Below are 22,535 nucleotides of genomic sequence, written 5' to 3'. Positions count from 1 at the left end.
GGCTATGTTCATAAGATTTGTATACTAGCCCAAGTGAAGCCTGTTAGTGATAAGCTTCACAATATACCTATAGCTGTCAGAAACAATGTGCGAGTGGAGTTAGAGAGACTCAAGTCCTAGAGAATCAGAGGAGGTCGAAGGTAGGGCGTGGCTGGCTCCAATTGTGAGGACTAAAAGCACCAATGGAGGTCCTTTATGTGCAGAGCTCAGAGAACTTAATAAAGATGTGATGATTGACAAATATCCTCTTCCGAATATTGCCAACATGCCTTTACTGTTTGAAGGAGTTAAAGTTTTTTCAACCATCCATTCAACTTTGGCATCCCATCAGATCGAGTTAGATGACGAGTCCAGAGACCTTATGGCATTTTTTATTTGTTTTAGGACATTTCACTATGTTAGAGTGCCACTTAGCTTAGTTTCTGCAGCCTCTGTCTTACAGAGAGCCTTGGAAAAGGTATAGAAAGTTTGTAAGAGATAAAAGTTTCAGGATGATGCATTTGTGTTTGAAGAAATAGTAAACATGATTCCAGAATGAGACAGGTGTTGGAGAGATTTGAGGAACAGAATCTTACAGTGAAGATGAAAAACTGTAAATTTAGGAGAATTGTATTGATTATCTAGGACACACCATTACTGGGGAGGGCATTATTCCCAAAGAGGAATTATTAAATTCTATACAGAAGTTAAATTCACCTCGCATCAAAGAAGAACTGATGTTCTTAGGCATGGTTGAATATTATAGTGAATTTGTTAAAGGCTTTGCAGAAATTTATGTCAACACGAGGCAAGTCCTCAGAAAGGATGTAGACTTTACATGGAAAGCTCAAATAAAAATCTGAATTTAATCAAGAAGCTTTAATCCAAAAGAGAGATCAATTCTATGTCAGGACTGGCGGTGAGGATTAGGCATTATAATTTTAACAGCAGCCATTTAACACAGCTTTATGTAAAAAAAAAAAATTAAAAAAAAATTAAAAAAACTAACAATCCCTAAAGTCCTTGGGTAAACATGCCAACAAATTAACCATCACAAGACAGTGCCAGTAAAGTTAATCATTTATTTCCATGCTGCTTCCTTTCTTCATGGGTATCACACTAACATCCATTGCTCACAAATCCTGTTTGGAGCCACCATTTTCTGAGAGGATGAATAGAAAAGATTAAGCGTGATTGAACTCAACACGTTATCAAGCACAATCTCTCACAGAACATTTTTTAAATAAATTCCACATTAGTAGAATGTAACACTATCAATAACAAGGCAATTCAGAATATTTGAAATGGATGGGTGATGTGTTGGGGTGACAACGGGGTTTGGTTCCCGTGAAGCAAGATATAGTCCAGATTTTGAACTTCTTGTCTGAGCTGTCTTCGGAAGGTTTGGCCTACCAATCCATTAATAGTTTCCGTTTGGCTATTTCCACTAGACATATCCCCCTTGATGGTTCCAGGTTGGAAAACATCCTTTTGTGCTGCGATTGCTGCATGGTATACACTGTTCCCTGCCTCCAGAATAGCGGGTTTCGGTTTTGTGGGACGTTAATCAAATCCTCAACCTTTTGCTCTCCTGCCAATCTAAGAGATTCCTGTCACTGAAAGAGCTTTCGGCCAAGTTGGCTATGCTACTGTTCCAGGTATCATGTCCTAAAGTCTCAGACGTTCGAGCCATGGAAATTACAGATAAAGTGTTCGCCCCAGACGGTGTCTCTTTTACGATTTGTAGACTGAATAAACCCAACACTTGCATCATTCCATACCCGGCCTTTTCAGATTCTCCAAAACTCTGTGTGGTGAGTTGTTAGAATGCATATGAAGGACTGAGGAACTCTGCCTGCTGGGTGAGAGACAACTTCTTATTGCCCTCAGAGGCCGCACAGTGCCACCTCATCTCGCACGATTGCCCATTGGGACCGCTGGGCCATGCTAAAGGCAGACATTAATGTGGGGCTGGTTGCGGCATACTCAGTGAGGGGAGCTATGGCTTCCAAGGCTCTTCTTCTGGGTTCCCATTTGGAAGATATCATGAACACAGATTGGTCCTCGGACTCCACCTTTAAGCAGTTCTACTTAAAGCCAATGATGAATGTGGCACAGAAAGTTCCAATTCTATTGAGGACTCCGAGGCGAGGATTATCCAACCCAGTGAGAGGTTCGGCAAAAAGTCCCTCATCATTGGCTGTAAGTGAATATTCTGAATTGCCTTGTTATTGATAATGTTACATTATACTCATGTGCAATTTATTTTCAAAATGTTCTGTAACAAACTGGGCTTGATAACATGTTGAGTTAAATCACACTAACCCTTTGTTATTTATCCTCTCAGGAAATGATGGCTCCAAACTGGATTTGTGAGCAATGGATGTTAGCGTGAATCGAGCAAGCCAGAAAGGTCTAGGAGCTGTTTTACAACAAGGTGAAGGTGATTCTCAGAGAACAAAATAGTTTTTATCATGGAGTCTGAAAGAACCAGAGGCCAGGTATTCAATGATAGACAGGAGGTGTTAGTGATGTATTGGGCAACAAAGAAAACTCAAATGGTTCTTATAGGGAGGAAGATTTGAGGTCAGAACAGATCACAAACCTGTGTGTGAAGTTTTCAAGAGGGAAAAAAAAAAAAAAAAAGGTATTGATGCGGTCTCTGTTACGGTTACGAAATCGGTGGTCGCACTTCAGTAGTATGATTTTGTGATAAAGCACATTCCTAGTGTAGAAAACAGTTGCAGATTCGTTGTCTACATTGGTTTAACAAATCATGAGCAGGACTGTGAGGAATTTAAGGATGCAGATGAATTTGATAATTAAATGGTTTGTGATATTGATATGGCAGTGGTATCAGAGGAGAAATGGCGTCATGCAGGAAGTATTCTTGTTAATGAGATAACGTTGGGATGTAAAAACCAAAGAGGGTGAAGGAACTAAGGGTTCCTGGAGTGTCAAGGATAAATTAGCAGAAAGTCAAGGGTTGTTGTTTCGTGGCACTAAATTAGTCATGCCCGACTTCTCAGACATGAACTGATCTCCTTAGCTCATAATGTTCATCAGGGTATGTCCAAAACTAAAGAGGCTCAGGATGCCATGCTGGTGGCCAGGCATGAACTTGCAGGTGGAAAGAAAGGTGACAGAATGTTTGCAATGGGCTTTTAGTGATAAATATAAGTTCCACAGTACATCCTATGACTATTCGAGAACGTTCCAGGTCTCCATGGCAGGAAGTTGCATTAGCTATACTAGGTCTGACACATGGCAACGGTTACGAAAGTTATGTAACAGTGGCAATAGACATATTCCAGATGGCCTGAGATGTGTTTCACACAGGGAACTGAGACCAAGCATGTGATAACATTTTTGAAAGAGGTGTTTGAAGGAAGGTTTGATACAAGTATTATTAACCAATAATGGAGTACAACTTGAGTTTTATGCGATGCAGAGTTTTTTTGCATGAATGTGGCATAAAACAAAGTGTGCGCTCTACCATCCCAAAACTAATAAAATGGTAACGCGCTTCAACAGAGTTCCGAAAGGAACTATATACATGGCCAAGGACAATGGCTTGGTGTGGAAGGATGAAGTCAATAAAAAGGTTCAGTTGTACAGATTTACACCACATTCTACCACAAGGAAACCCCCTTTGAATTATTCTGAGGTAAACAATCCAACACTCGAATGGCTCCTAGCTCTGTAAATGACTTGATAGGAAAGTCTGGCGCGTTTGAGACAGGTGATGAATGAAGATTGAGAGAGGAAGAAAAGTAAAGACCACCAGGAAAACTTTGATAGAAGAAAATCTTTAAAGAAAATAGTGGTGAACTTAACGATTGGGTTATGATCTGGGATTCATGTGGCAAAGAAAGAGGAATTCAGCTTTCCAAGCCTTTAAAGGTTTCAACCTGTTTGTCAAAGCTGTGAAAACAGAGGACTTCCCCCATTTGGAATCTTAACAGATTTGTTCCATATAAAGGTAAGATATGGATCACTGGAACAACAGATACTCAATGTTAATTCATGGAGAAAGGAAATGGAACTTGAGTTGAGTGTTACAAAAAAAAGCAAGATACCTGATGATGTACTGAACAAAAGACCATGTAGAAAAACAAGCATTTACAAAGCAATGGGTCTCGCATTTGCTCAACTTAGGGCTATTGGCGTTGTAAAGTCCTAACCAGACTTTTATTGCCACATAAAATGAAAAGTAATACAGTTTTACATAAGCAAGCCGATTTAAAGTGCAACGCCTGGAGCATGAAGAAGCACACAAAATGAAACAGAAGTTCAATCGCAGTCAAACGTATTGGCAAATGTGCAGCAAGATCAGGCTGTATAGGAAATAAAAAGTAGTCCAGAAACCATGCTGAAAACATGGGGCCTCATGTTTTCAGTAGTTGGTTGCTGTGCTCGAGGAGGGCTAAACACTGGAAAAGGCATGACGTATGCATGCCTTTCACAAATAAAATCAAACTATTTATAAAAGGCAAGCCCACAAACTAACAAAACTGATGGGCGTGCGGTGGCCGTGGTTAAAAGCCCCGAGAGATTACAGCAGGCTAGATTGCTTGCGCTCGACCTTAATTAGATCACCAGTTGATTTGAAAGATTATGTGAAATAGGTCTATGATATGTAATTTGACATGTATAATTTGACAACTTGTTTGTTTATATTTCCTTTGAATTTTCATCAGCTGGGAACTTATTTCTACATAGGTGGGGCTGCGATTGTACAGTCATATCAAATTTTGTGGGTCTGTATTGGTTTAACATTTTTTATATTGCAATTGGGGGGGGAGGGGTGCAGTATGTCTGTAGTTTGTGAGGCTCATGCCATGTTAGGTCAAGGTTGAGTCAGAACTTTTGACAAGAAAGTAGAATGTAATGAGGTCACAGAGGCACTCAGGACGGCAAGGGTTACAGTAGGAGGCTGGAGGAGAAGGGGATGAGACGCTGGATGGATGAGGTCCAATGATAAATAAACTACTTCTACTTGTTTAACACTACTGCCTAACGTGATCCTTTTATGAGGGCCCTGTGTCACAGCATTGCTAAAGTAAAAAACAATAATTTAGGAAATTACAGATTTTCAAGAACATTTGTCATTAATTTTGACTAGGAATTGGAGCACAATACATGCTTCTCAGCAGCCCGGGAAGCAGATTTAGGAGCTCCAGAAGAAGAGGCACCCTGCGTTGACAGGAAAAGAAGATACAGACAGACAATGAGAGGGCTGAATAATGTTTATGTTTTTCTTTTGTGCGTCTGTGCATTCTTGAAAACGCAGAAGAAATAAGACTTAGATTCCTCAATGAAAAACAGTGACTAAATAGGCACTCCATTTACACCCAACAAGATTAATGAGTTTTTGCAAGCAGATACACACTGTGCTAGTCATGCAATCAAGCAGAAACTCTGAAGAATATGTTGAGGTTCATGGAAGATCAGGGTAATGATAAGGCACAGGTGGATAGTGAACGGCAGCGCACTATCATCACTGTTTAGAGTGAAAAATGTTCTCTTTAAAGTGAGGCTGAAGGGGGGGGCATACTTTCAAATGATTGTTAAATAGTTAGGTGCCTTTTCACAACCATTACGGTTGTTGGGGTGTGTAATTATCGCATACATTTCTGATTTCACCACCTTGGATGATTTAACCTATCGAGCTGCATTCAGTTTACCCTCTGAAAAGAGCACAGAAGGAATAGCTTGTCCGTTACCAGCTGTTTAGCTGGACATGCCCTCCATTTACATTTTGTCATTGTGCCTTTTTATATTAATGCCTTACTTATGACCTCACTGATGCACATCAATAGTCAATTTTACATATCATGCTGCCCACTCAAACTTAAGTACATTCATGCAGGGCTACGTCTATTTGCACACTAACTGCAACACTCATGTTTACAAGTAGTGACAGTCTGCATGTTGTATATCCACCATGTCTTCAAGCTTTTCCAGTATGTCCCATATAGTCCAAAACCGAACGTGGCCTAGAAACACGATGTAAATCAGAGCAGTTTACAACCTCATCAGGGGTATAAGGCACTATAGAAATTATTGGGCAATAGGACCACTCAGAAAAGGACTCTAGGACTTGCAAGGGGTATGGAAGCCACTATATAAATACCGATGCAAAAGGGTAAGAAGCATTGGGACAGCCAATATGTCTGGTATTGGCTGGCTGTCTTAGTTTTTTGAAAGCTTGCTTTATCATTTATTATTATGAGTTAAATTGTATTGTGGGAGATCTACTGGACCCTAACCAATCCTAAACAAGAACAGTGTTGGCTAAAATCAATTTTTAGCGTTAAAAAAAAAAAAAAGCATTGCCAAAGTAGTCCCTGCACTGAAGAGAACTGCTTTGTGTGAGGATGTACTACTGCTTGTGAAAGAGCAAAATGCCATCACTCATCGTAAAGTTTGTCACTGGATGAAGCGGGCTGACCAACTGTTCAACACTGTAGTGGGTGGAAGACAAAAAATGAGAACACAGGCACAACAACAGACTAATGGATTAGGACAGCTGGCTGCAACCCATCTAAGTAGGTATATGTTATAATTAAGGCTCCTAGTTTTCGATTTTTACAGATACAAACAAAAAACAACGGGTTTCTTGTTTGATTTGTTTTTATTTTTATTATAAACATACTGAAAAAATGGTGGTCCTTGTTAGTGACTCGTCATGCTGTCTTTCATCAATTTTATGTCAAGACTGGAGGCTAGCATTAAGCATCAACGTTTTATTCACCACCACTGAGCAGCCACTTAAAAGCTTTCAGAATAGAATCAAATTACATCACAGTACAATGGCATTTTAAGTGCCATAAGAACAACCTCTTCTCCATTTTCTCCCTCTTTTGATTGCCTCTTCTGGGCAGACAAGTATGTTGTTGTTTTTTTATTATTTCATGTATAAATTGTAAAAAGTCTTATTTTAAAAAATAGTGATTTTAGTGCAGAGCAGTTTTAGATACATTGCACGTTATGGGTAGTTTACAGTTATTAATTGAACAGTATATATATTAAAAAAGGGAGGAAGGAAGGGAAAACTAAGTTCAATTTTAATTTAATTTCAAAATACTTAAAGTATATTTTCTTTGTGGGAGGTTTTTTCTTTTAGATTTAGGACTTTGGAATTATGGGCTAGTAAAATTCATATTAAAACAACATTACCGTTACTAATCAGCTTGCGATCGGCGATGACTGGAAAAGTCATTTGCTCACAAGAGTGAGCGCTTCGTGCTCACGCTAACGAACAGGCCTTTAGATTTCTGCCTTTGAGTTCTTGTGAAGCAATTGTGCTTACTTTACAAATGTATACAACACAACACTGTGTGGACTTTTGTTTCTAGGGGAAATAGACCTTTTTTTTCAACATTTCAGTCTATTTCTCTAGGAAATTGGAGTAGCAATGGTTTCTATAGCAACAAAGGTAGAAATACAGATTGTTTGACAGTTTATGTCAAACAATGATCGTTTAAAGTCCGGGAGTCATTTATAGCCAAAGAAAAGCGGATTCTTCACAGATTGTTGTTTGTTTCTTGTAAAAAAATTTTTAAAAAAAACAAAGAAAGAAGAAAAAATAAAGTACCTCTCAGGAGGATTCTTACAAAAGAATTACAAGGAGTTGTACAGGAAGCAGTACACCAAGTCTTACATAAAAATGAAGATTAAAGAAATTTGGAGGAGAAGGAACATTTTTCCATATCTGACGAGGAAGAATTAAATAGAGGTCCCAGTGTTTAAAGAAAAAGGAAGCATTCATATGATGTATCATCAAATAGAGGAACCCTTAGTGGTTAAAAAAAAAAAAAAAAAAATCTGATGTCCTATGTGGCATGAGTAAAAGTCAGTTACACACTGAGAAAAATCAATCCTTAATGGAAGAGTTTGATTCACATGCTGCTAAATCAGACTTGGATGAATATATTCTTGATTTAGAATATAAAGATGATTTGGATATTGATGATATCAATAAGAAGCAAAAAAGTAAAGACATGGCTACAGTAATGAACCCTATGGGGGAAAAAGTTATTTGATCCTAGAGACATACGTCACCCAAGAGGACAGGATTGGTGGCCTTTGACACATGTATCAGATTATATTAAGGCAAGAATATGCAGACCATTAGATAAAGAGGAAAGAAGCACCATGAAAGCAGAGTGTTCTTGGCCTGTAATCGATGATAAAGTCACAATGACTCAAAATTTGGACCCAGAATTAATAACATAATTAAGTAGAGGAAGGATCCCAGAAAAGGATTTGAGAAAACACTCAAACTACGTCAAGACAAGGTCTTGGATATTTTAGGTCCATTAGCAAAAATTTTCAATGCAGTTCAAGATGCTTTTCTTAAAGGAACAGACTTGGATATTGTTTTCCTTCGAGGATGGTGTCAAAGAGTTATTTGTTTTCTTGGGAACACCAACGCGGGATTACTAACAGAGACAAAAAAAAAAGTGATGCAGATACATCCAACACTTTGCAATTTGTAAAAAAAAAAAAAACAAAGACATTTCCAAGGATGCAAGAGGTTTGCTATTTAGGGAGGGCATGGTTAAATCCCTCTCACAAAATGTCAAAACATTTATTACCCTGGATAAGGCACAATTTTCAATGAGAAACAGTAGAAGTGTATTGCATAGATTTCGATCAGGTACCTTATTAAATTCAAGAATCAAGAGTGTTAGTGTTTCAAGAGGAACTGAAGACTACTGTTCAGGTGAAGATAAAGTGTATGTTACAAAAGAACGCGATAGAGAAACTAGAAGAAAAAGACAAGGGTTTTGTAAGTACTTTGTTCCTAGTAGAAAGAAGGACAGAGTGGAGACCTGTAATGAATTTGCGAGATCCAAATTGGTTTGTGACATATCAGCACTTCAAAATGGAAGGGATTCATTTATTGAGAGATATTTTCCAAGATCAGGATGGGAGGGTGAAATTGGATCTCAAGGATGCATATTTCAAGATTCCAATGGCAAAGGAGAGGCGGAAATTTCTACAATTCTGATGGAAGGGACAAGTATACAGTTTTTATGCCTTCGATTTGGTTTATCGTCTCCTTGGTGCTTCATTAAAGTCATGAGACTGGCAGTAGGCTATTTGAAAGAGAGAAGAATAAGACTAATAATGTATTTAGATGATCTAGTGATTATGAATCAGAATTTGAGGGAGTTGCAAAAACATTTGAGAGTGGTGATGGATTTATTTCATTACTTGGGGTTCATAATAAACTCAGACACATCAATATTAGTTCAAACAAAAGACACCCCCCGAACAGCAGTTGCAAAGCTTTTACTACAAAATGATAATAAACTATGTTTAATATCGTTTAGTAGTAAAAGGAGTGGGGCCACGGGCTGTGACGAGCACTGATGTTTGGCCGGCCGTCTCAGGCCAGCCAAAAACACATGCGGCACTGTGCTCTCTCCAGTCCGGCACTGTGTTGCCAGGCTGGAAAGAGCGGGCACAGGCTCCCAGTCTGCCTGGACACTCCCAGCCAATCCTTTTTTTTTTTTTTAAATAAATTTTATTGAAGATGCACAGTGTACAAATACCAAAGCAAAAAGAAGGCTGAATAAATACAATAAATACATTAAATAAATACAGATCATTACATCAATTCATTTTATCAATCTACAGCGGACATCAAGACCACTGAAAGGGGGCGTATGAAATAACCTATTCAAGACCTTAGAATACAGATAAAGCGCAAAAATTGAACATGATTAAATAAATGGACCCCCTACGAGCAGGATTCAATTATTACCTAGCCACTGTGCAAACGGGGCCCAGATAGCTTCACCCATCCGTCTACGCCCGCGGCCCTTGCACGCATAAGAACCCATCTCTAGATAAAACATTGAGCACATCCGAGCCAGCCAATGGTTAAAAGTTGGTGGAGTTGACTCCAGCCAGTCAGATGCAATACAGCAGCGGGCCACAGACATGGCTAAAAACAGGAACCTCTGTGAATATTCTAGGTACACCACTCCATCAATTCCAAGTAGTACTAGTTGCGGTGTAATTTCCACCTCCTGATGGATTATCCTAGTTAAAAAGTTAGCCATATCAGTAAAAAATTCATGTAGCCTACTGCAATTAAAAAACATATGTACCAGGTCGGCCGATACACTCTTACATCTGGGACACACCACCCCCCTTGAGCTACCCCAATTAAATAGCTTAGCGGGGGTATAATATAAATGAAAAATAGTCTTATAATGTTGGGTTTGTGGCCCAGCGGATAATATAAAACGCTGTGCCATATCTAAAGAGGTACGTACTGACACTTCAGAAGCTCCAATATTCCGAGCCCACCTCTACGCTTGTTTACTCAAGTCATCTGGCATTAAGTTCAAGAAAAGCGGATAAAGCGAGCAGACCCGCCATCTAGTGGAGTTATGAAGAACCTCCATAACTGGGTTTCTATCCGCCACCTGCCCAGATGCTGATCTAAAGTTTACCCCAAAAAAATGTCTGATTTGCAAATATTTTTAAAAAAATCCTTGGTGTTCAATGAAAATTCACTTGTCAGTTCTTCAAAAGATTTAAGGTGGGTATTCCCATAGAAATCCCCGATACACCGAACACCAAGCTGTGCCCACCTGGCACAGTATTCATCCTTAAAAATATCAGGAAGTACCGATTAATTCAAAATTGGGGTGTAAAAATTAATACGGCCAATTCCAATTTTTTTTTTTTTAACGTTGGTCCACACCTTAAATGCAGCCCAGACAGTCTTGAACTTAACTTTTTTTTAAATAACTAGGCTCCACTGTTCTCAAAAAAGCTGCATTGGCATGACTTCCCCAAATCATATTATATATAGTAGGACAAATTTCACCAAGATCTCTATTATCAGCCTGTCGATTAATTAATGGATGAATATATTGCAGTGCAGATACCCAGTAATAAAAAAGAAAATGAGGGGCCGCCCGCCCCCCCCTCTCTCTGGGTAGCACTAAATACTTATATGCCCGCCGTACTTTTTTAAAAGACCAAATAAAACTGCTCGCTAAACTCTCCATATGCTTAAACCATTCTTTGTTAATTTCCAGCGGGATAGTACAGAAAAAATATAAGACCCTAGGTAAAAAAATCATTTTAATAAGATTGCATCTACCAATAATCGTTAAATGCAAATTATTCATATAATGCAGCTCTTTCCTGGTTTTAGCTAAGACAGGGGCAAGATTACTCTCCACTATCTGGTCCAAATTAGCAGACAATCTGACACCTAGATAAGTCACTTGATTGGCCCTCCTGTTATCTTCAATACTGGCCCACTCATTGCCCAATATTTGGCATTTGCTCCTATTTAATGCATAGCCTGAGATCTCGCCAAACTTCGCAGCTAGTTTCTCTATTTGTTCGATCGCCTTCCCTGGTTCAGGAGTAGTGACGGCTATGTCATCAGCATATGCCAAAATTTTAAACCTGCCCTCCGCCATTACCATAGGCGAGATCAATGTACTTTGCAGTAACTTCCTAATCAAGGGGTCTATATAGAGTGCAAACAATAAAGGGGAGCAGGGACAGCCCTGCCTAGTTCCTCTTGTAATATATAAGGGTTCTGAAATTGCCCTGGCTAGTTGAATTCGAGCAAGGGGCTTCTGATATAAACCTTGTATAGCATTGATAAAACCAGCCCCTATATTAACTTTACTGAGCATTGTCCATAAATATTTCCAGTTCACCCGATCAAAAGCCTTTTCGGCATCTAATAATATTAATGCCATAGGGGCCGCCATAGCCTGAGATGCATCCAACATGGTGATAACACGCCTGACATGATCGGCGGTCCCCCTTCCAGGAATAAACCCATGTTGCCAAGGGGAGACGAGCCCACCAATAACTCGACTAAGCCTAACTGCAAGGATTTTGGCATACCATTTAGCATCCGCGTTTATCAATGAGATAGGTCGGTAGGAGCCTGGTAAAAGTGGGTTCTTCTCTTTTTTTTTTAAATATAACAATGTTAGCCTCCAGCCATGAGCCCGGTGCCCGCTCTCCAGCCTGTACTGACGTAAAGAGTGCCATAATATCATCCTTCAATTCCTGAAAAAAAGTTTTAAAGAATTCTATTGGGATCATATCAGGGCCAGTAGCTTTCCCATTAGATGTAGCAGTTGGAGCCGAGATAATCTCATCCAACTCAATGGGGGCAGTCAACTGACAGCCCTCATCTTGCGATAGCTTTGGGCACAGCATATCACTTAAATACTGAGCAATCCTTTCGTCTCTATCATCCGAGAAGAGGTTTTCCTGCTGGTACAATACGGAATAATATTCTTTAAACATCTGTAATACTGACGTATCTCCATACACAATCTGCCCCAACCTATCTTTAATTGCCAAAATGGCACTCCGAGCCGCCTTTTGTCTAGTCTTATATGCAAGCACCTTGCCCACCCTCTCACTAAACTCATAGCATTCCTGCATGCGAATCTGGGCTTTAATAATGTCTTGATCTAGATACAGCTGAATGATCTTGGCCTTCCTGACCGCAATCTTATCCAAAGTGTCTAGTATTGGAGCATTATTCCTTGCAAGCCCCACTATCTGACTCTCCAGAGAAGCCAATTCAATCTGGGCCACAGATATAACTAGGTGCCGTTGTTTCTCCCGCCTAAGGGCGTAACTCAGAGTTTCCCCGCGAATAGCCGCCTTAAAGCATCCCATAACATCCCCGGTGGAACCGTACCCCTGTTAAAACCCAAAAACTCAGTTAACCATACTTTCATCCGTGACACATAAGCTGAGTCAAGCAGCAAGCCCCGGTCAAAAGACCAGGGTTTCAGATGTCGCTCCTTACGCAAGTCCGAAAATTGTACTACCAAGGGATTATGGTCAGATATGACCCTAGGGAATTTTTCCACCAAAAGTCCTTCGGATAACGATGGAGACAAAAAAAAATAGTCTAGCCGGACAGACTTTCGGTGGGGATATGAAAGAGAAAGTGTAACCAGGATCCATAGGCATACAATGCTGCCATGCATCCATGAGACCATGAGTCTGCACCAACATTTGTAAGGCGCGAAACACCTTCGGTTTTCGTCCCACATATGAACCCTGATTCTGTAAAGGGATATTAGTCTCAATATGTATATTAAAGTCGCCACATATAATAAGCGGTAAGGCCCAGAGGATAAGTTCAGTATTTAACATATTAATACCAGTTGGATCATCAAAATTAGAGCCATAAATAGAGCACACAGTAAAATTCGATTGTCCCATAGCACACTCTATTATAACCCATCGGCCCATGTTATGAACCCTCTTCTTGACCACCTTAAGAAGATCTCGCCGTGTAAGTACTGCAACCCCTCTAGTGTTAATTTCTTGGGTGTTATACATGACTAATTGGAAACCAGGAAAATCCAACAAATACTTTTTAGCCGGGGTAACATGCGTCTCTTGCAAGCAAATTATATCTGCCCTTAATGTTCTGAGCTCATGAGTGGCAAGACGTCTTTTCTTGGAATCATTTAGCCCACATATATTTAAGGTGGCCACCCGTAAAACATTACGGTCCCCCATTGAAAGCTCTAACAAATATACCCAACCTTACATCTTGTTTCATCATACACCTAATAATCTCCTGTGCCTTCAAATACATATTTCTGTACATCTCCCATGCAAAACCTACCCACCCCCCACCCAACCAAATGAGGCTTCCAGACTGTAGTCTGTAAGATGGACAAGCAACCCCCCCCCCTCGAAGGGCTCCTGCGGCGACTCCTAAATTAAACAAATTTACTAACAAAAGAAAAAAAGTTGTTTCCCCTAAAGACTGAACCCCCATAAACCAACCATTTCAATAAGAGCATCCCTCCTCCTTTTCTTCTCTCCCCAGGCTACCCGCCTCTATCACCATCCCCTTTTCATTTTTCCTTCTCTTTTTTTTTTTTAATAAGCCCTACTCCCTTTTTTTTTTTTAGCCATATATAAACAGTTAAGTCAAAGATTGCAGGTATTCCTTGGCTTTGATCTCGGATGCGAACACTCGTATCATCCCATTATATATAGTCTTAAGTCGAGCCGGGGACAGTAGATAGGCTTCTGCTCCCTTCTCCTGGAAGGGGCTAATCAATTGTCTTAAGCGCCATCGTCTCTCTACCGTAGCATGACAGAAGTCGGGACGGGAGAAGAATGTACAGCCCTCACAACTAATCCTTGCATCAGGGCGGGCTTTCTCAAACACTATTTGGCACAGCAAATAGTTGCCAAAATAAACTATAAAGGCCCTAGGCTGTCACTGGGCCGTTCCACTTGCTCCTGCTAATTGTTGATTCCTCCAATGTAGTGGAAACCGATGGGCTCTCTGTATCTCTTTCTCCCAGTCCCATCCAATCTGCTCCGGGAGTGCTGCTTTAAGCAATCTAATTATAAAGGCTCTTGAATCCTGCCCTTCTACACCTTCTTGTATCCCAATTAAGCGCAAGTTGTTACGACGTTGCCGGTTTTCAAAATCCTCTACTTTCCACTGAATATCAGAGAGCTGAGTCTCATGCATAGCGGCTTGTTTTGTCACTGCACCCAGATCTGACTCCAGTACGTCTGCCGGGCACTCAATAGCAACAATCCGCTCCCCAATTTCAGAGAAAGTCTTCGGAACCTTACTGATTGCCACTTGTAGCTGCTTAGTGGCCACCCTGGCTTTCTTGCTGTCCCTTTGCGTTTGCTTATGCTGTGACGTGATGGTCTGATAGATAAGATGCAGAGAAGGGGAAGGGGGCACAATCTCTGCATTCAAAACATTAACCTCTGTCTGAGCTGGAGCCACTGAAAGATCACCCATACTATGCAGTAGCTGTTGTGTTTCTGTGTAGTCCCAGGACATTGCTCTCATCCTAGATGCCTTCTTTTTTTTCCCTCCTCTTCTCACTAGACTCACCAGCCTTGTCTAGTCTAGATACCTCAGTCTGTTTTGATTGGTGTTTAACTACGGTGCCCCTCAGCACAGAAATAGGGGTTAAAGGCGCTGTAGAGCTATCACATGTCTCTGAGTCTATGGAGGGGCTGGTGCTGTCCTCATCCGAATCTTAAGATTGATCCGACAGGGAAAAAAAATTCTCCCCAATTTCACCCTGAACTAATGAGTCCTCTCTACCCTGCCGGTGATCACAAATCACCTCCAGGGTACAAGCCAGAGTTGGCGGGTTGGTGCTTGGCAATAAGTATGCTGCTGCTGCTACTTGCTCGCAATACCCTGCCCCTGTCACCACTTCTTGCGCCAGCCCTACATTGCTTTGAGACCCAGGGGCATATAACGGCTGGTCACTTTCCCCTTCAAATGCAGCTGCAAGCCCATTACCCCCTACACAAGAAACAGAAGTCTGTGGGGATCCCCCAGCAATACAACTTACAGTTTGGTGTATATCCAGAGAGCGGCTACCAACATTGGTTTTCACCTGTAGCGACCCTCCACTATCTGAGGAAGCCAGACGTCCTGGACCAGTGCTGTCGCCATCCCCAGTCAATTCTGCTGCATCTCGTATAAGCCCAGTATCGGAGTCCTTTATAGTATTGCTGCCCCCAATAGGGGCTAAGTTATGAAGAGTTTTAAACATCCGGGGTATAGTCACCACTTCCTCCTTTTCTCCAGTCTGTTTTGCGCCATTCTTCGCCTTGTGCGTCTGCCCCAGGGCTTCAGAGTTCCCTGGAGCTGGCTGCCTGCCCTCGGGCACATTCTCACCGCTGCCGACGTTTCCCAAGCTGCTATTCCTGGAGATCCCCCCCCCCGAACGAGGGGCTGGAGGTCCAGAGGTCATCGTTCCTGCGACCCTGGTTTTAGCCGGCTGCCGCATGCAGCTTTCGGGGCCATCCGCCACTGTTTGCCGCGAGGGGGTAAGAAAATAGCAAATGTCCAGACGAGGAAGCCGCGGCCGTTATGGCCGAGGTCACCCAGGGAGCTCCTAATAAATCCGCCGATTCCGCACGTAATACTGCTTGGCAGGTAATTACCGCGAATATAAGCGGGAATGCCTCCGTCTGAAGCCGCCCGCATAATCCTCCCCGCGGGGGAAACAAAAACGCCACACAGGAGCCGGGGGGGAGGAGAGCCTTCCGACCGCTAGCAACTCGCGGCCGCCATCTTGCCTCAGCTCCACCCGCTGAGTGTACTTCCCCCAGCCAATCCTAACGCTGCTCTGAGCAGCATCAGGATTGAACAAAGGGCAAGCTGGGAGTATGTGCCTGCAGCAGAGGAGCGGCCTAGTGGTGGCGGCAGCAGCGACAATGCAGGTGTTTTTTTAATTAATTAATCCACCCCCCACTCCCGCCTCTACGAAGCACTGCAAGCCGCTCCTGAAAGAAACAGATGCCAGCAACTTAGGTTGGGGTGTGGGTTGCTCAGATCAGGAGACAGGAGGATTGAGGAACTGTGCAAAGAAGACAGAACATATAAATGTTTTGGAGATGCAGGCAGGCTTATTTTCCCTTCGTTGTTTCAGAAAGAGACTGATGGGAAGTTCTGGGTTAATGAAGATGGACAATGTGACGGCTGTTACTTAAATACACAAACTGGGAGGAAGCAGATCCAAGAAGTTAACAGAGTTAGCTCAAGCAAATGGGAATTCTATTTGGAACAAAAGATAGACTAGAAAGCAGAGTATTTTCCAGGCAATCTGAATGTAAAACCAGATTGGTATTCAAAGAATGTGAGAGATTTCAGCAATTGGAAGTTGAGGGTCGAGTTGTTCCACAGAATTGAGATGCTTTTAGGCCCTTTGGAGTTAGATCTGTTTGCATCAAGACTAACTTATCAGCTGAAAATGTATGTCAGTTGGCGACCAGATGATTAGATGCATTTGCTCTGGATTGGACAAAGGTGAGAGGTTATGCCTGCCCCCACCCCCCACCCCCTTTTTCGATGATAGAGACTTTTGGTTCAAGTAAGTAGGCAGAAATATCAGATGGCTTTGGTGACTCCTTTCTGGAGACCTCGGTGTAGTTTCCGGCAGCCATGGAAATGACAGTTGAAATTCCGTATATGATTTGGTCTCACAAGGGTCTGCTGACAGGTGCAGAAGGGAAGGAACATCTTTTGGTAGAGCAGGTACAATGAACCTTCTAATAAGGAAATATTAGGTGTTCCAAAAGATTCACAGGCCTTTCGGGATCAGCTTCAGATTTACTCAATGAATCTTGGGCTTCAGGTACCATAAAGAAGTATAAAAGAGCATGGAAAGTTTGGCTATGTTGGTGCTGGGAGAGGGATTTGGATAGCGTGGAGGTTAAGGATGGTAAAGTTGGCAATTTTTTTTGCGGAATTGTTTGATAAGGCTTACAGGACAGTTAATACGTATGGATCTGCGATTGCAGCCAGTCATTCTTTACAACAAGGGATATCAATTGGTAGGAACCCTTTGATATGTACAGTAATGGAAGGAATTTGTTTGAGAAGACCACCGAAGGCTAGATATCAGACTTTATGGGTAGTTGATTTAGTATTAAAAAGTATTCATGTCTTGGCCAGATACCAGGTTTTTAGAAATAAGGGAATTAAGTTGGAAATTTGGTGTTTTTGCTATGTTTGATTTCTTTTAGAAGGGTTTCAAGTGTACGTGCTCCAGAAGTATCTCATAGGTTTTTTTCAACCAGATGGTGTGAATTCTGAAATTTTCAAACAGACTACAACAATGTCTCAATCCATTTCCTACCCCAGATTTGATGAGATTCCAAAATTGTGTGTGGTAAGATGTCTGAAAGAATATGAGAATAGAGTGTTCGAGAACAGGAGAGCAGGGGACGATCAATTATTGATCTCATAACTCCATTTAAACCTGTGGCAAATGCCATGATTGCTAAATGGGTTAAAGCTGTTATGCGTGAAGCAGGTGTGGATTTGACAAAATTTACAGCTCATTCAGTGAGAGGTGCAATGGCGAGCAAGGTATGTATGATGGGTGGTCGGTTGGAAGATATTTTGAAAGCGGCAGATTGGTCGAATGCCGGAACATTTAGGATATTTTATTACAAAGAGGTTGAGCATGTTTCTAAATGTGCTTTACGAAGCTTTGAAATGCATAATGCTGGCCTCCTGTCTTGACATAGAATTGTGATTCTTATAGGTTTTACTGAAGAAAAGAATCAGGATTTTATTAAAAGACAAGGAGGTTAGCATTATCCCTTCCACCCATCCTGGTTATTTGGCAGTTGTTTTTTCTTTACATTATCTTGTCTTTATTGAAGTATTTTGTTAAATGAAGATTTACTTATTGTAGGTTATGTATTTATGATGTTTTTGTAAAGCTCAAAAAATAGTTTAAATGTGAATTTTTATTTTTTTTCTAGATTACAGTAAAGGATAAGGCAATGACAAACAAGGGAATCGTCGACAGCAATGATAGGAGGACAAACAACAGAGGGAGAAAATGGATGACAGGTTCTTCTTATGCAACCAAAAATTCTATTGTACGGTGATGTATTTTGACTCTATTCTGGAAGTTTTTAAGTGGCTAAGAGGTGGTGAATAAAAGGTTGATGCATAATGCTAGCCTCCTTGTCTTTAATAAACTCCGGATTATTTTTTCAGTAAAACCTATTAGAATCGATATTATAGGCCAACAGCTGAGCAGATAGACAGCATGGGGAGTTAAGAAACAGGATGCAATTTCCTTAAATAAGGCATATGTTAACGTACATATGACGCAGATCGGTAACATTTACCTGTGGATATAATATTTTGTTTTAGTTGGCTGCTTAATTTCGCAAAATGTGACATACATCAAAATTATGATTTCATGTTCATCAGTTAAATAAATGTGGAAATGTACCAAATTACGTCTATTTATTCTCAAACCGAAAATAAATATGGATAAATACCAATAGGATGGCCAAAATATAAACATGGATAAATACAGACTGAAATGTTTAAAAAAATACCATAAAATCAGGAGCCCTAGTTAAAACTAATTTCAGTCATTTTGAAAAGTCTTGGCTAACGCTAGACTTTAACAAAAGCATTCCCACGTTTTTTTGTTTTTTTTACAGCATTTTATGGAAGACTTAACTGTGTGAGAGAGGCACTAGAATTAACCACAGAAAGCTGAAGGTCTGAGTCGACTTTATGATAATAAGAATGTGTAACAGGTCAGCAGTTGACACGCAACACACAGAGTTTTACTAAAAAGTGCATGCTGGGTTTCAATGCTAAAATGCAACAAGTGAGACATAAAGGTATTGGTTAGAAATGCTTTAGTAGTTAATCCCCATATGAAAACCTGTTTGTGCAGGGGAGGGGTGTGGGCACATTTGCAAGTTGGTCAGAGATTACTGTACTCGGTTATTAATGGATGCAATAAAGCCTGCACGGCTGATGAGTTATGGCAACCTTGCAAAATTTACTGCAGTGAAAAAAAGACAGCGAATACGACAGCATACGTGTTATGGCCAATTGTCAAGCGTGATAAGTATGGGTTTATATCACGTATTACATTTTGAACAACAGGATATATTTTGTTAACGTGTACAATAACTATCGCTTACACCGCAATGGTGATTCCGACCGAAGGGATGCATACAGTACAGAAAGGAGCTTAACCGTATTCGTTTCCAGGGGGCTAAAAGGAATGCTCCATTGGGAGGATAATGTAAAATCGAACTCTTCTCGGTCATGAGCTACAATGGGATTTCAATATTTACGTTATATAACGTTATTTGAAAACATCTGAAAAAATTTAGCCCACTCGCATATTTGTATGGCATGTGCGTGGATAATAAATCAGCTGTCATTTTGATCCTACCTGAGTCTGCTTAATGAGCTGGTGCAACTCGCCTAGCAACTCCGAGACAGGCGATTCAGCCGACGGCGGCGCCATGGCAGCATCACTCACAGCTGACACCCTGAAAAGAGGGTACACAGGAAAGACGTCAATACAGCCCGAGAACAAATCTGTAGGTAAGAAGTAATATAAAGTGTCCCCTTTTCTTAGGGGTCTCTTCAGAAAGAGTTTGGTGCAAGATATGCACCTGACCAAATGGCCGCACAGATCTAGGGCTTCCACCTCCCAATCCAAACGTGTCCAAACGAAAGGATACCATCGGAGGCTAACGGTTTATTAAAGTGGCGATAAATATATAAGTAGTGCTGAAAACGAGTTGACCTGTTTTCCATTAAATGAACCATCTCCAAGTGCATGCAAATTAGAAGAGCCCACAATGCTTTTCAGATTAAGTGAGAGGTCACCTTAAACGTTGTAAAGGAGGCCTCCTAAACCTGTACAAACAATAGGGTCAGAGTTTAACTTTTTCACGAAACCTAATAAGTGCAATGAAGTGGGAGGTTAATAGGACACTTTAATAAAGAGAAACGACGTTGTATATGCACATAAAGGGAAAGGGTGTCAAATGAATCCCTACTTTAAAACAGATATCAAGTGCATGATAAAAATAATAGATCAAAGGCGAATGAGCCTTGCCTTCATCTAAAGGACAACCCAAAAATGTGCAAATGAGAAAAGGGGATCAATGTGAACCTTTCAGTCGTAACTAAAGGGAACATCCCAAATATTTTTAAATGAGGAACGGGGTCATTGGCCGAACTCCCTTAAAGCCCAGCACCCAGGTTGTGGGAGTTGGTATATTCGCCTTTTCCTCGTGCTGGCGTTCATTGCTGCTGCTCCTTTCAATTCCTTCTTTCCCTCCTCCTCCTCCTCGTCGTCGGCGCCACATCAGGGGCAGACACCGACAACCAGGAACTGACGCGCCCCAATGACGCTGCAGTAGTAGTGTCTCGGCATTGAAAGTGCGCATGCGCCAAACTACAGCTGTGCGTGCTAACGTATGTGAGTAAATAAGACACTCGAGGAGGCATCGCACATGCGCAGGAGGTAGAAGCACCACAACTGGAAGCTCTGTTATTACCTTTATGTGTGTAGCCTTTGAAGTTAAGGCTTGGAGTGGGATAAAGAAAGTGAAGGATCCCCCAAAGTGGCGTGATCGAAATGGGCGTTGCTTAAACATGTAAACTAAACTTCACATTGCGTGCCACCTTACTCACACAACTGGAAATGGCTGGCGTACATGACGATTACTCTGTGTGCTTTGCAAAGAGGCCACGGATTGGGTAAACATGCATTCTGAACACCGTTTGGAGCCACTGGCTGTTATAAATACTTAGAAACTACTCGGTTGAAAAGTATGTATTACTAGAGGTGGAGAAGTCACTGAAAACTCGAGCCAGCCCTGGTCAAAGAGGATTACTTTAGAAGCCATCCTATAGTAATTGGATGATCATCCAACTACTTCAGAAGTCATTTTCATGTCATCGGACATCATCGAACTCTTGAAGTCATCAGCAACCTTTAGAAACTAGGCTTGATGATTTGAGGATGACTTGAAAATTACTTCTTGATTGCTTCACTAGGTGTGATTTTTCCTGAGGACTTTAGGATGATTTGAAAATGACTTTCTGATTGCTTCACAAAAGAAGATTGTTACTGATGATTTGAGGATGAGTACCTGATTACACAAGTTTGCTTATGTAGGGAAATAAGAATGTGCAATGGACTACATCAAGAGTCTTTCCATTGAGGTAAGTAGTAGTACATTTACACTGCAGTTTGTTCAACAGGAGTGCCTTTATTTTGCATCTGTTCAAAAAATGATTTCCATAGGTCTGAAGTATTATTTTACGCATTAATTCCAACCACTGCCTAGCACACTGGTTAGGTTGGTCAATACGCGTGAGCTGTCAATAAATCTTGCTAACTTAATCCTGGAGTGTGGACCTATTTTCTTGAAATTTCGGCATCTACACACCGAACAAGTGTTTTCATATATATGTATATATATATATATTATGTATTGTATAATAGTAATATAAAATAATAGAATATCAAAAAATGAATATAATATAAAATATTAGTTTACAGATGAGATGCCTTTGAATTTCGTCTTCATGGCCCTGACAGTTAAGTGTGGAAGGAGTATACTTTGCAGTTTTTCAGAGGGATGTTTAACAGGACACCGGAGGCAAACAACCCCAACCTCCGTTGTTTTATCAAAGTAGTCCCTGTCTTCATACAGGGGTTCCTGTGTACTTCAAATGCATGACAAAACCATTATTTTTAATAACATTTTGCGTAGGGGCTGCAGAATAAGGTGTTTGCAGTATCCACACTTAAGAAACGTCAGTATTTTTCCAAGTGTTCTGATCTCTTTAGCAAAGTGTGTTAAAATAACAAACTAAGAAAATAATATTGTCACAGAATGTGCAGAATAATTTGTCTTTTGTTGCCACATAATTTAGTCAACCTCGCCAAGTTTGCTTTTCAATTATAGCATTATTTCACTAGCTCTAATAATAACTACTATATGTGGCTGTTATAACAAAAGAATACACGGTTCCATAATATTATGTGTGGCTGTTATAGTAAAAGAACATAATTCCAAGTGAAGCTTTGAAACAACTTTGAGGTTGGAGTGCCGACCTCTGCTCAACATCCCGTGATTCTTAACCTCCATGTACCTAAACAAAAATGTGCAACATCTGGCTCACGTGTAACGTATCTCATTGTCGCGAAGAGCGTTCTGATGCC

General features: G+C 40.9%; 1 protein-coding gene across 5 annotated transcripts in view; it reads right to left on the bottom strand.

The window, feature by feature from the left end:
- The window catches only part of SGF29 (SAGA complex associated factor 29), a 93,569-nt gene extending 72,834 nt beyond the window's left edge, over positions 1-20,735 (bottom strand). Inside the window, exons 1-2 of one of the 5 annotated variants that reach the window (XM_069244015.1) lie at positions 20,584-20,735; positions 19,740-19,839 (exon numbers count right to left, since the gene is read on the bottom strand). In XM_069244015.1, coding sequence (XP_069100116.1) covers positions 19,740-19,839; positions 20,584-20,606 — 123 coding nt within the window. In that variant the 5' untranslated portion in view covers positions 20,607-20,735. Of the gene's footprint in view, positions 1-19,739; positions 19,840-20,414 lie in introns of all 5 variants that reach the window. The other 4 variants (XM_069244014.1, XM_069244017.1, XM_069244016.1 and 1 more) reach the window with 4 other exon arrangements.
- Between the last annotated feature and the right edge of the window lie 1,800 nt (positions 20,736-22,535).

The sequence above is a fragment of the Pleurodeles waltl genome, chromosome 7, assembly GCF_031143425.1.
Source record: "Pleurodeles waltl isolate 20211129_DDA chromosome 7, aPleWal1.hap1.20221129, whole genome shotgun sequence".
NCBI lineage: Eukaryota > Metazoa > Chordata > Amphibia > Caudata > Salamandridae > Pleurodeles > Pleurodeles waltl.
The sequence above is the reverse complement of the archived record's forward strand: the minus strand, read 5'-3'. Positions and strand labels throughout refer to the sequence as shown.